The 12,529-nt window shown below is 39.7% G+C and overlaps 1 protein-coding gene across 1 annotated transcript in view; it reads right to left on the bottom strand.

Annotated features, from left to right (window-relative positions):
- Positions 1-12,529, bottom strand: part of AP4E1 (adaptor related protein complex 4 subunit epsilon 1) — an 89,489-nt gene that overhangs the window by 68,136 nt on the left and 8,824 nt on the right. The window contains 3 exon segments of the mRNA XM_006168757.3: positions 136-295; positions 3,323-3,444; positions 4,823-4,896. Of these exon segments, the coding sequence (XP_006168819.2) occupies positions 136-295; positions 3,323-3,444; positions 4,823-4,896 (356 nt within the window).

Here is a 12,529-nt window from a genome sequence, read left to right on the forward strand (position 1 = left end):
AAAAAAAAAAAAAAAAAAGTCAGTAGTAAGAGCATAAAATATTAACTAAGCATGTTATTGAGATATCTGAATGTTTTCATTTATTCTATTTTTCTAATGTTAATTACTCAGTACTTGCTGTAATTGCCAACTTACCTTAATCATCCTAAGGTAAATGTGCAAGGAAGCAGCCATAACCCCAACGTCTCTGTCACAAAGTGCTTTCCTGAACTTAACATGGATATGTTGTACTTGATTAGGAGCAATGAGGTGGAACTTGTATAAGGCGAGAACAGCTTTCCTTCGTATAATCTCCCTAAAGATAAGAAGTGAAATCTGAATATGACAATCTGAATCACCACAAGCTGGCCCCACAATTTCTTAAAAAATAGAGTTACTACAAGATAATTATTTTATAATCTTAGAACATTAAAAATATTGACTTAAAGAAGCACATGGGGCCAGCCCATAGCCTTAGAGTTAAAGCAGTTAGATCCCATATGGCTGACAGTGTGGTTCAAGACCTGGACCTAGAGGCTTGAAAAGCATACCAGGCATGTGAGTATATGTACCCAAAATCCTGAAAGGAGGGAGACGGAGGAGCAGGGGCTGTAGTGTGATCATACCCCATGGAAGATACTTTCCTGCTTTCTCTCTCTCACCTCCTTCTCTCTGGTGAGCCCACATACTCTCTGACAAATTAAAAAAATAAATAAATAGAGACTAGCAGGTGGCATGGTGTTTAAGGCACTGGATTCCCACATAATCAATCACAATTTGAGTCCTGGACCCGGTGACTGGGCACACCCCAAAATCCCACAAAGAGAATGAAGAAGGGATTGTGGAATAGCCATCCCCCCCCGGGGGGGAGGGCTGAATTCTCACTTTCCCTCTCTCTTTCTCTGTCTCTCTCCAATGAGAGTATGTACCAGACCTAGAAGCTTGATTTCTCACTTTCCTTCCCTCTTGGGACAGTAGGTGGCTTGGTGGTTAAGGTACTGGAATTCTCACATGGCCGACCATGATTCAAGTCCTGGACCTGGTGGCTCGCTCGCTCTCTCTCTCTCTCTCTCTGTCTTTCTCTGGCAAAACTCATGTGAAAATAATAATAATAATAATTAATTAATAAAATAATTTTTAAATGTATAAAAATAAAATTCTTGGGACCAGCAATTGGCATAATGGCTATGTCGCTGGACTCCCATGTAGTCCACCACAGTTCAAGTCCCAGACACAGTGGCTTAAACTCACACTGGGCATGTGTGTGTGTGTGTGTGCCCAAGATCCCAAGAGGAAAATGGAGGAGAAGGGATTGCAGCATGGCCATCCCCTCTGGGGGGGGGGGGGGGCCTTCTCGCTTTCTGTCCCTTTGTCTCTCTCTCTGTCTTTCTGGCAAGCGCACACGTCCTATACCAAAAACCTCTCCAAAAAAATAAAATTCTTAAAAAACAAAAAGTTAAAAATAGAAAAGAATGTATGTATAGCCAAAACACTTTTAAAACTCTGTAATAAACATATATTCTATTTTTTTTTTAGAGGTTTTTGCCTTAAGGCATATGCGTTAGCTGGAGACAAAGAAAGACAGCGAGAGGGAAAGTGAGAAATCAACCCTCAGTGGGATGGCCATGCCACAATCCCTTCTCCTCTGTTCTCCTCCCAGGATCTTGGGAAGGCACGCACATGCACCTGGCGTGTGTTTTAAGCCACTGGGTCCAGAACTCGAACCATAGTCAGTCATGTGGGAGTCCAGCAACGTAACTGCTACACCATGTGCTGGTCCCAATATACAAATATTCTTGATAAAGATTCTCTGTAATATATATACATTCATGATGAAGATTTTATGGGACCAGCAGTTAGCGTAATGGCTATGTCGCTGAACTCCCATGTAGTCGACTGCGGTTCGAGTCCCAGACCCGGTGGCTTAAACTCACGCCGGGCACGTGTGCATACGTGCCTAAGATTTCAAGAGGAGAATGGAGAAGAAGGGATAGCGGCATGGCTATCCCCCATCGGGGGTGATTTCTCGCTTTCTATCTCTCAGTCTCTGTCTGACAAGCATACATGCCCTATAGCAAAAAAAAAAAAAAAAACTCTCCAAAAAAAGAAAAAAGATTTTTAACTAAAATTTTAGAATAACAAAGAAAAAAAATAATTATAACTTTTTTCCTAAATTGAAAGATTATGAAGGTCAAAAAACAAAATAATTCCAGGAACCTGCAGTTAGCGTAATGGCTATGTCGCTGGACTCCCACGTAGTCAACCGCGGTTCACGTCCCAGACCCTGTGGCTTAAAACTCATGCCGGGCACATGTGTGTGCGTGCCCAAGATCCTGAGAGGAGAATGGAGGAGAAAGGATTGCGGCGTGACCATGCCCCCGGGGGGGGGGGGATTTCTCGCTTTCTGTCTCTATGTCTCTCTCTCTCTGTCTGGCAAGCGCACGCACCCTAGAGCGAAAACCTCTCCAAAAACAAAACAAAACAAAACAAAAAATTTTTAAAAAAATTCCAAGTGTAGAAAAGTTAATCAAGCTGATAGGAAAATTTTTTAAAAATCTCATAAGAGGAGACTAGCAAAATATTACAAATTAATGTTTATTTGGATCCATTCTATTGTAAAACAGAATTTTAACAGTGTGGTTTTGACATAAAAGCTATGATCCCAATATACCAAAGCTGTATACTCAGAGCACTTGAACCATTTTCATGTCTTCTATTATTTTGCTTTATCCTCAAAACAACTTTATGAGAACTGAAGAGCTTTAGCCAACTCTATATAGCCAAGGGAAATACAGGACCACTGCTCACTGGTGGTAAGGCTGCAGAAAAAAGTCAATGATTCCTGATACTAAGCTTCACTGTCTTTCAGTTTAACTTCGGAAAACTAACATTTTCTAAACCCACAAAAAATAAGGATGATCCTACTAGGGATTTTTGCATTATATCTGGCAGTCAGTGAATATTCTGTCCTGATAGAAGTCAGTTAAAGTTAAAATAAATTTCCTAGTATACATTTTTGTTCTGAAATATTCAGTATAGGGACCAGCGGATGGCATAATGGTTATGTCACTGGACTTCCACCTGACCAACTGCAGTTTGAGTCCCAGATCCAGCAGCTTGAAACTTACACAGGGCACATGTGCATCTGTGCCCAAAATCCTGAGAGGAGAATGGAGAAGGGATGTGGCATGGCCATCCCCCGGGGGGTGATAATTTCTTGCTTTCTGTCTCTCTGTCTCTCTCTGTCTCTCCAGCAAGCACACATGCCTTTATAGCAAAAATTTCTCTAAAGCACACACACACACACATAGTGTAGATATCAATCCCAAAAGAATTTACTTACTTAGAATGTTGAAGTTTATCTTCTATTAATGGAAGAACAGCTGGAATCATTTCTCGAGGGAAAATCTGGCTGACAATAGTAAGTGCCATACATACTTCTACCAGGTTAGTGCTCTGCAAGTCCTGGAAATATTATTAAGCAAAGAAAACATTCGATGTAAAATTTGAAACTGGGTATGGTAAACTCAACACCATAATGGTCCTATATACTTAGTCATTTTCAACTAACTTCATAATTAGTTTGTACATTCAGATGTAAGTCATATTTTATAGGTATATCACTATTTGTTTCAGTTGCCTTAATTGTGTCAATATATAAATAAGTAATATTATTAAAATATAAATAATATTATAAATAAACAATAAATTAATTAAAAAGTAACTGATACAAAAGAAAACTGATATTCATCAAAGTAGTCTACTTTATTATGGCCTTTAATATGTTTCTAAATCAATAACAAACCAATTTATGAATTTTTCTTGTCAGTCAATAATAATGTGAGTCAAAATATACAATAAAATGTGTATATTTTACATAAATTTATATACACATATGGTTTATAACTCATTCTAATAGAACATGAAAATACATTTTGGGGGACCTGCAGATAGCATAATGGCTATGTCGCTGGACTCCCACGTAGTCGACCACGATTCGAGTCCCAAACCCGGCAGCTTAAACTCATGCCGGGCATGTGTGCGTAGGTGCCCAAGATTCCGAGAGGAGGATAGAGGAGAAGGGATTGTGGCATGGCCATCCCTCCTGGGGTGTGATTTCTCACTTTCTGTCTGCCTCTGTCTGGCGAGCGCACACGCCCTATAGGGAAAACCTCTCAAAAAAAAAAAAAAAACATTTTTAGAAAGTTTAGAAAACAAACTAAGCTACTAGTAACCTTAATATATGATTTAAAATTTAGAAAATACTATATATACATACTGCACACAGACTCAGATATCAAAAAACTGATAGAAGATAAACAGAAAAAAGCTCAATTACCAATTTTGATAAAGGAAAAATACTGTGAGTACATTGTTTTTCTTATTTGTATATTCCAGTTATCCAATTTTATTTTATTACCCTTAAAATGACTCATTAGATTCTAAAAACTTCAGTTATTCACTTATAAGCCCTTCAGTGTCTATCCATATCCCTTTAGAAGAAATCCTGGAGGAAAAGACAGCAGCATAAACAAATGCACATGACTAAGACCTTGGAGAAGAGACTTTAATTCTGACTGCGCATTTCAAAATGAAAAACACCAGCAACCACAGCAATAGCTACTATTTCACACAGTGTTTTATTTTAACCTTCACAACTCCTAAGTTCTATTATTCATCCCCATTCTACAGATGCAGAAACTGATCAAAAAGATTTTCCCAAGCCCATTTCCTTAAGCCCACCTTCTTCCAAAAATTCTCTAATTCAATATGATCGAAGGGAAATTCAGCTGCCTGAGGGAATAATTTAAGATTTCACATTCACCAACATACAATATAGTACCTTGACAACTGTATTCACAAGGAGAAGCAACAGCTCGTGACTTTCATGTAGAAATAAGGAAACAGCCAAATAACCTTAAAAAATTGAAGGGAAAAGTCTAGTTACTACCAAAAAAAAAAAAAACAAAGCCCTTCCCAAGAAAGTTAACAAGGCAATAATATATTCAGAGATTAAATGTCAAAGATACCAGATACATATAAACAATAAACATAAATAAAACATGAAGGTTAAAAAAAAAAAAAAACACTTCAATAAGGAAAATTCCAGGTGTTGATCCTGAAATCTTTCAGAATTGTGTAATTCATGGTATGTACCTGAAATGGAAAAGAGGCTACGTGTACCACCTTAAAGTACTGCAAATGACATTAAGATATGCCTTCGGGGGACCAGCAGATGTCATAATGGCTATGTCGTTGGACTCCCAAGTAGTCGATCATGGTTCAAGTCCCAGACCTGGTGACTTAAATTCATGCCGGGCACGTGTGCATGTGTGCCCAAGATCCCGAGAGGAGAATGGAGGAAAAGGGACTGCAGCATAGCCATCCCCCCGGGGGGGATTTCTCCCTTTCTGTCTCTCTATCTCTCTCTGTCTTTCTGGCGAGCGCATATGCTCTATAGCAAAAACCTCTCAAAATAAATAAATAAGTAAATAAATAAGAGTTGCAAAATAATAAGTTTATATATATATATGCCTTAGGGACCAGCAGATGGCATAATGGTTATGTCGTTGGACTCCCATGTAGTCGGCTGCATTTGAGTGCTGGACCAGGAGGCTTAAAACTCACACCAGGTGTGTGTGTGTGTACCCAAAATCCTAAGAGGAGAATGGAGAAGTGATTGCAGTGTGGCCATCCTTGCTGGGGGGTGATTTCTTACTTTCTGTCTCTCTGTCTCTCTCTCTCTCTCAGGTGAGCACACACACCCTATAGCAAAAATCTCTCTCTTAAAAAAAAAAAAAAAGATATGCCTTCTATCTATTGTGCAAATCTCTACATCATCAATCAAAATGTTCTCTACCTTATACGTTTATTTTTATTTTATTGCCAGAGGGTGCAGAGGTCCACTAGAGAGAGACAGAAAGACAGGGAAAGTGAGAGAACATCCCCCAAAGGGATGGTGGTCACATCACAGTCCCTTCTCTTCAATTCTCCATCCAGTCAGGATTTAGGGTAAATGCCACCTGAAGTGGCTTTTAAGCTGCCAGGACCACAACCTGAACCACAACTGGCCATGTAGGATCCAGCTCCCTTAGCCACTAAGCCTTGGAGCCAGCCAAAAACATTCTTTGTCTTACAGTCAAATATATAATTATCCAAAAACAAATAGTTATACTAATAGATATGATGTAAGTCATACTGAACCATGTACAATACCTTATTTTCTCCATTTGAAGACATAGTATTGAGCAACAATTGCTGAGGAAAAAAACAGTCTACCACATGAAATATACTCACTGGCTTAAATAAGAATTTTATTTCAAAATATGTCAACATTAAAGAAGTGTATTTTAGGACTGAAGAGACACATTAATACCATGAAAAATGCCAAGTACAAAGAATCTAGATGCCATGCCATTTTCTGTCTCCTTTCATATTGAAAATAACTAGCATTTATTTTACTGTTTACTAAGATCAAGTACTTTAAGCTTTACCTTGTTGAATACTCATAACAACTCTATGAGGTAGGTATGATGATGATTATCACAAGATAATAATGATGCCAAGGGCCCAGCAGGTGGCATGGTAGTTAAGGCGATGAACTCCCACACGGCCAACCATGGTCTGAGTCCTAGACCTGATGGCTTGCTTTCTCACTTTCCTTCTCTTTCTCTCTCTCTCTCTCTCTCTCTCTCTGGTCAAATTAAAAAATAATAGTAACAAATAAGGTTGAATAAATAATTATTTTTTAAAAAGTAAGTAAATATGATGATTATCACAAGATAATAATGATGCCAAGGGCCCAGCAGGTGGCATGGTAGTTAAGGCGATGAACTCCCACACGGCCAACCATGGTCTGAGTCCTAGACCTGATGGCTTGCTTTCTCACTTTCCTTCTCTTTCTCTCTCTCTCTCTCTCTCTCTCTGGTCAAATTAAAAAATAATAGTAACAAATAAGGTTGAATAAATAATTATTTTTTAAAAAGTAAGTAAATAAAAGTGATGCCTAGAACAGGGATAATCTCCATAGGCTTACAGTTATTATGTGGTAGAGCTAGGACTGAAAGCCAACCAGTCAGTCAGTCCCTATTTTAAACCCTTATGTTATTGTACTGCCTCTCCACATATTCTACCCGGAGGCTCTATTCCCCACTCCCTTCCTCACTGTTTTTCATTCTTCTCAATTCTTTCAGCCCTTTCATTAGGGATTCTAATGTTAACTATGTTCATCATTATCCAGCATCCATACTGTCTGTGTTTGCCATGGAACATGGTAAGATAGTTAGAATCTTCCCATTCTCATGAACAAGAAGTAACATGACCTACTGCAACACCTTCCTTGAATGTCAAGGAGCAGAACTATTACTCCCACAGCCACGAGAGAGGGAAAATACCTAACTGGGGTCAAGAAAATCCCAGCAAGCACCGGAAGCAGAGAACAAGTCTTATTGGATTACTGACAACTCACTTGTTCAGCTAAGGTACCCCATACCGAAGTCATTATATCAAGGTCAACAAACTAATCCACAGACCATCTCAATGAAACTTTAATTCTACCTGTTACAAAGAATATCTTGTAGGGCCAGCGGGTAGCACAGTGGTTAAGGCACTTCCACATGACCAATAATGGTTCGAGTCCTGGATACAATGACTTGAAACTCAAGTCGAATATGTGTGCATGCATGCCTAAAATCCCAAGAGGAAAACAGAGAAGAGACTGCAGCATAGTCATCCTCTGGGGGGGCGCGCACATTCACCCCCCGGGGGGGGGGGGGCGGCGGTCCACTTTCTGTCTCTTTGTGTCTCTCCAGCGAATGCACACATCCTATAGAAAAAATCTCTCCAAAAACAAAAGTTGAAAAGAAAGTTGGAGCCAGGAGATGGAATAGCAGTAATGTGGCTGAACTCCCAATCACAGTTGCTTGAAAATCATGCCAGGTACATGTGCGCACATGCCCAAGATGGCGGGAGGAGAATGCAGGAGAAGGTATTGCAGCGTGGCCATCCCCCCCCATGGGAGGTGATTTCTCACTTTCCCTCTCACTGCCCCCTCTCTCTCCTCTCCCCTGCCCTCCCCTCCCCTCCTCTCCTCTCCTCTCCTCTCCTCTCCTCTCCTCTTCTCTCTCTCTCTCTCTCTCTCCAGCAAGTACACATGCCCTAAGGCAACAACCTTTAAAAAAAAATGGAGCCAGCAGGTGGCATGGTGGTTCCCACAAGGCCAACCATGGTTTGAGTCCCAAACCTGGTGGCTTGCTTTATCATTTTCCCTCTCTCTCCATCTTTTTCTCTTTCTGGTAAAATTAAAAAATAATAATGATAATAATAAATAAATAAATTATTTTTAAAAAACTTTAAAAAGGTAAAATAAAAAGAATATCTTGTTTCAACAAACACAAAACAAGCAAAAAGGTATTCTGTGACTCAAAAAATGAAAAAATTGGGGTCAGCAGGTGGCGTGGCTATTAGGGTGCTGGATTCCCACATAGCCAACCACAGTTCAGTTCAAGTGCTGGACCTGGTGGTTTGCTTCCTCACTTTCCCTCTCTTTCTCTCTCTCTCTGATGATCTCATGTGCCCTATAGCAAATCAAAAATAATAATAATAAATTTTTAAAAATTTTAATGAAAAAAAAGTTCATGAAACAAAGCATAACTACAATGACTATAGACTAGGTGTCCATGTATATCACACACATTTTATTTTTCTTTATGAGAGAGAGAGAGAGAGGACAGAAACAAAGGTGAGTGTTCCTGGGTTTTCATTTCTTCCATGAGAGAGGAAGACAAACAGAAAGAGACAAGAAACCCCAACAGAGTTTTCACACCACACCTATCCCCAGCCTCAGCCAATCAAGAACGAAGGCATACACACACATGCCCAGCATGCATGAGGAGACCACAGTATATAAACCAAGCACATTCCAATGTAGTATTGGGAAGTGTTGCATTACCACTACGCCACTGTGGCTGGCCCAGAAACAGCTATTTTTTTTTTTTGAGAGGTTTTTGCTATAGGGCACGTGCACTTGCCAGACAGACAGAGAGAGACAGAGAGACAGAAAGCGAGAAATCACTCCCCCCCCGGGGGGGATGGCCACACCACAATCCCTTCTCCTCCATTCTCCTCTCAGGATCTTGGGCACGCACGCACACGTGCCTGGCGTGAGTTTAAGCCACAGGGTCCGGGACTCAAACCGCGGTCAACTACGTGGGAGTCCAGCGACATAGCCATTATGCTAACTGCTGGTCCCCAGAAACAGCTATTTTTGACAGCCTTGCAGTGTTGCAATCGTCCTACACTGGCCTTCTAATTAGCTAGGCCAGGAGTTCCCAATCCTTGAGCCAGAGACCCAGTCTATGGCCTGTTAGAAACTGGGCCACACAGAGGTGAGCAGAAGGCAAGAGAGTGAAGCTTCATCTGTATTTACAGCCTCTCCCCATTGCTCACATTACCATCTAAGCTCTACCTCCTGGCAGATCAGCAGCAGCATTAGATTCTCAAAGGAGTGCGAACCCTATTGTGAACTGTGTATACTCATGCCATGTGCATGTGCATGCATGCCCAAGATTCCAGGAGGAGAAGGGATTGAAGTGTGGTTATCACCCATGTGGGGTGATTTGTCACTTTCGATCTCTCTATCTCTCTGGTGAGCACATGTACCCTAAGACAAAAACCTCTTTAAATAAATAAACAAATAAATAAATAAAGTGAGCTTCCATAACTATGAAATAACACATGTACAAGGTTATTCACTGCAACACTGTTAAGAGCAAAAAAATCAAAACAATCCATATGTCCACCATAGGGAGCGGATTGAAAAAACTATGGTACATCCACTCAGTAAAAGTACACAACTGCATGAAAGTATTAAAATGTCAAAACAAAGTAGAGGATAATATATATAGTATGGTATCTTTTGTGCAGGAGATAGTGTATATAATATACCACTTTTTGTGAAACAGAGAATGAGTATATGCACATACTTTTGCTTTTTTTTCCCAAAAGAAAAAAATGAAGGGACAGACAATGGTACAACAGTTAATACAACACTCTGCAATGGCAGACACACATGGGAAGGTCCCAGGTTCACATACTGAGACCTTCTTGTACACTCCAAGCATAAGCCCATGCCCATGACCCCAGCTGGCTGAGAATGGGGGTGACATGTGGTGTGAGGTCCCTGTTAGGGTTACCTGTCTGTCTCTCTCATGCTCTCTCTCTCATAAGAAAAGATGAAAAGAAACAATGGAAAGTTTAATCAGAAACTAATGAAAACAGTTACCTGAAAGGGTAAAATACAAACCGAGTAGAGATGCCTAGAGATGAAAGTGAGCCTTCTCTATTACACCCTTTTATAAGGTCTTAACTTCTGAACCATGCAATACTTTACATATTTTTTAAATTAAATTTAAAAATTTTAATTACATTTAAGTCTAAGAATGTACCAAAAATGTACAAATAATTATACCATCAACTATCTAATATTTATTGGCTATCTACTATTTTCATAATCTCCTAACTATGTTAACAGGGAAGCCAGTCAAGAAATGAAAGAGGGCAGGAATAAGGCCCATCTTCATGCCAAAGGAAGTCAAAACAAAACCAGTAGGACCAAAGTTAAGTTTGTAACATGTTTACATACATGACTAGAATGTAATTAAAGTGATTTCATATGAATTCTAAGCATCTTCTCCTTCTCTGTCTGAGGGAGTAGGGAAGGAAGTTTCCAGAGTTCCTCTTAGGCCTGACTAGATGAGCACAAAACATGGCTCATGGCGCCATGATGGTAGGCGCCATGATGGTAGCTGCCATGATGGTGACTGAAACATTTCATTGTAACTACTACTTTGTGTGTTTGTCTCTGGGTCCTTCCATGCTATTGCAGGATCCTCGAAATGGGAGCAAGTTCAGTTACCCATCTATATGTTAGACTACAGCACACAGATGCATAATTTTCATATGTATATACTAGTTTTTTCAACCAGATCCATTGTATGTATGGACAGTACAGAAAAATGTAATTTGTGATGCTAGCTAGTCCTTGACAACATGACATTATCGACCTCTGAATAAGGAACATTTTCCACCCCTATAATATTTTAAAGTACTTCCTTCTTGGGATTCTAAAATAAAGCCGAACTTTATGAACAAAAGATAAAAAGACTTTGACAGAATTTTTCCTAATAGCCCTAAAAGCTGGGTACGGAGAAAAAAAATTTAAGAAGATACCTCTAGGGGGGCCGGCAGGTGGCATGTCATTAAGGGCACTAGACTCCCATATGGCCAACTGCAGTTCAAGTCCCAGACCTGGTGGCTTACTTTCTCACTTTCTCTCTCCCTCTCTCTCTCTCTCTGTGTGTGTGTGTGTGTCCCTCTCTGGTCAAATTAAAATAAATGAATTAAAGAACAAAGAAAGAAAGGAAGGAAGGAAGGAAATAATTCTTTTTAAAAAAAAAAAAAAAGATGCCTTTAGGGGTGGGGGTAGGTGGCATGTGGTTAAGGGTGCTGGACTCCCACATGCATGACCACAGTTCAAGTCCCAGACCTGGTGGCTTACTTTCTCACTTTCTCTCTCCCTCTCTCTCCCTCTCTGGTCAAATTAAAATAAATAAGTAAATAAAGTTAAATGAAATAATCCTAAAAAAAAAAAAAAATACCTCTAATTCTCATAACTAACATTTGTAAAACTGAGAGCAGGATATTCAAAGTTATTCTTGTCAATTTTGGTTTTATTCTACAAAAACAGGGGCTTTTTTTTTACCATGATTCTGATAAGGTTAGACAGACTTCTTTCTTTAAAAAAAAAAAAAGAATTATTTTATTTAACTTTATTTACTTATTTTCATTTGACCATACAGGGACGGAATGAGAGAAAGTGAGAAAGCAAGCCGTCGGATCCGGGACTTGATATGCAGTCAGCCATGTGGGAGTCCAGCATCCCTAACCACCACACCACCTGCTGACCCCAGACAGACCTCTTAAAAGCAACTTTATTGAGGTATAATTTAGATACACGAAAGTTTATGGGGACCAGCAGTTAGTGTAATGGCTATGTCACTGGATTCCCATGTAGTCGACTGCAGTTCGAGTCCCGCACCCGGTGGCTTAAACTCACGCCAGGCACATGTGCGTGCGTGCCCAAGACCCCAAGAAGAGAATGGAGGAAAAGGGATTGCAGCATGGCTATCCCCGCTGGGGGGTGATTTCTCGCTTTCTATCTCTCTCTCGCTCTCTTTCTGGAGAACGAACACTCCCTACGGCAAAAACCTCTCCCAAAAAAAAAAAAAAAAGAAAAAGAAAGTTTATGCATTTTAAGTATACAGTTCAATGAGTTTTAACAAATAAAACAACAAAAAAGACTTCAAAAAGTTCATGAAAAATGAAATTAAAAGTACGAATTTATTTTGGTGCAAAACTAAATTAAAATTCATGCATAGCTTTTTGTGGGTAGGAGAGGCTTTTTTTTTTTTTTTTTTTTTTTTTTTTTGAGAGATTTTCACTGTAGGGCGCGTGCGCTCGCCAGACAGACAGAGACATAGAGACAGAAAGC

The sequence above is a fragment of the Tupaia chinensis genome, unplaced genomic scaffold, assembly GCF_000334495.1.
Source record: "Tupaia chinensis unplaced genomic scaffold, TupChi_1.0 Scaffold146140_1, whole genome shotgun sequence".
In the NCBI taxonomy this organism is placed as follows: domain Eukaryota; kingdom Metazoa; phylum Chordata; class Mammalia; order Scandentia; family Tupaiidae; genus Tupaia; species Tupaia belangeri.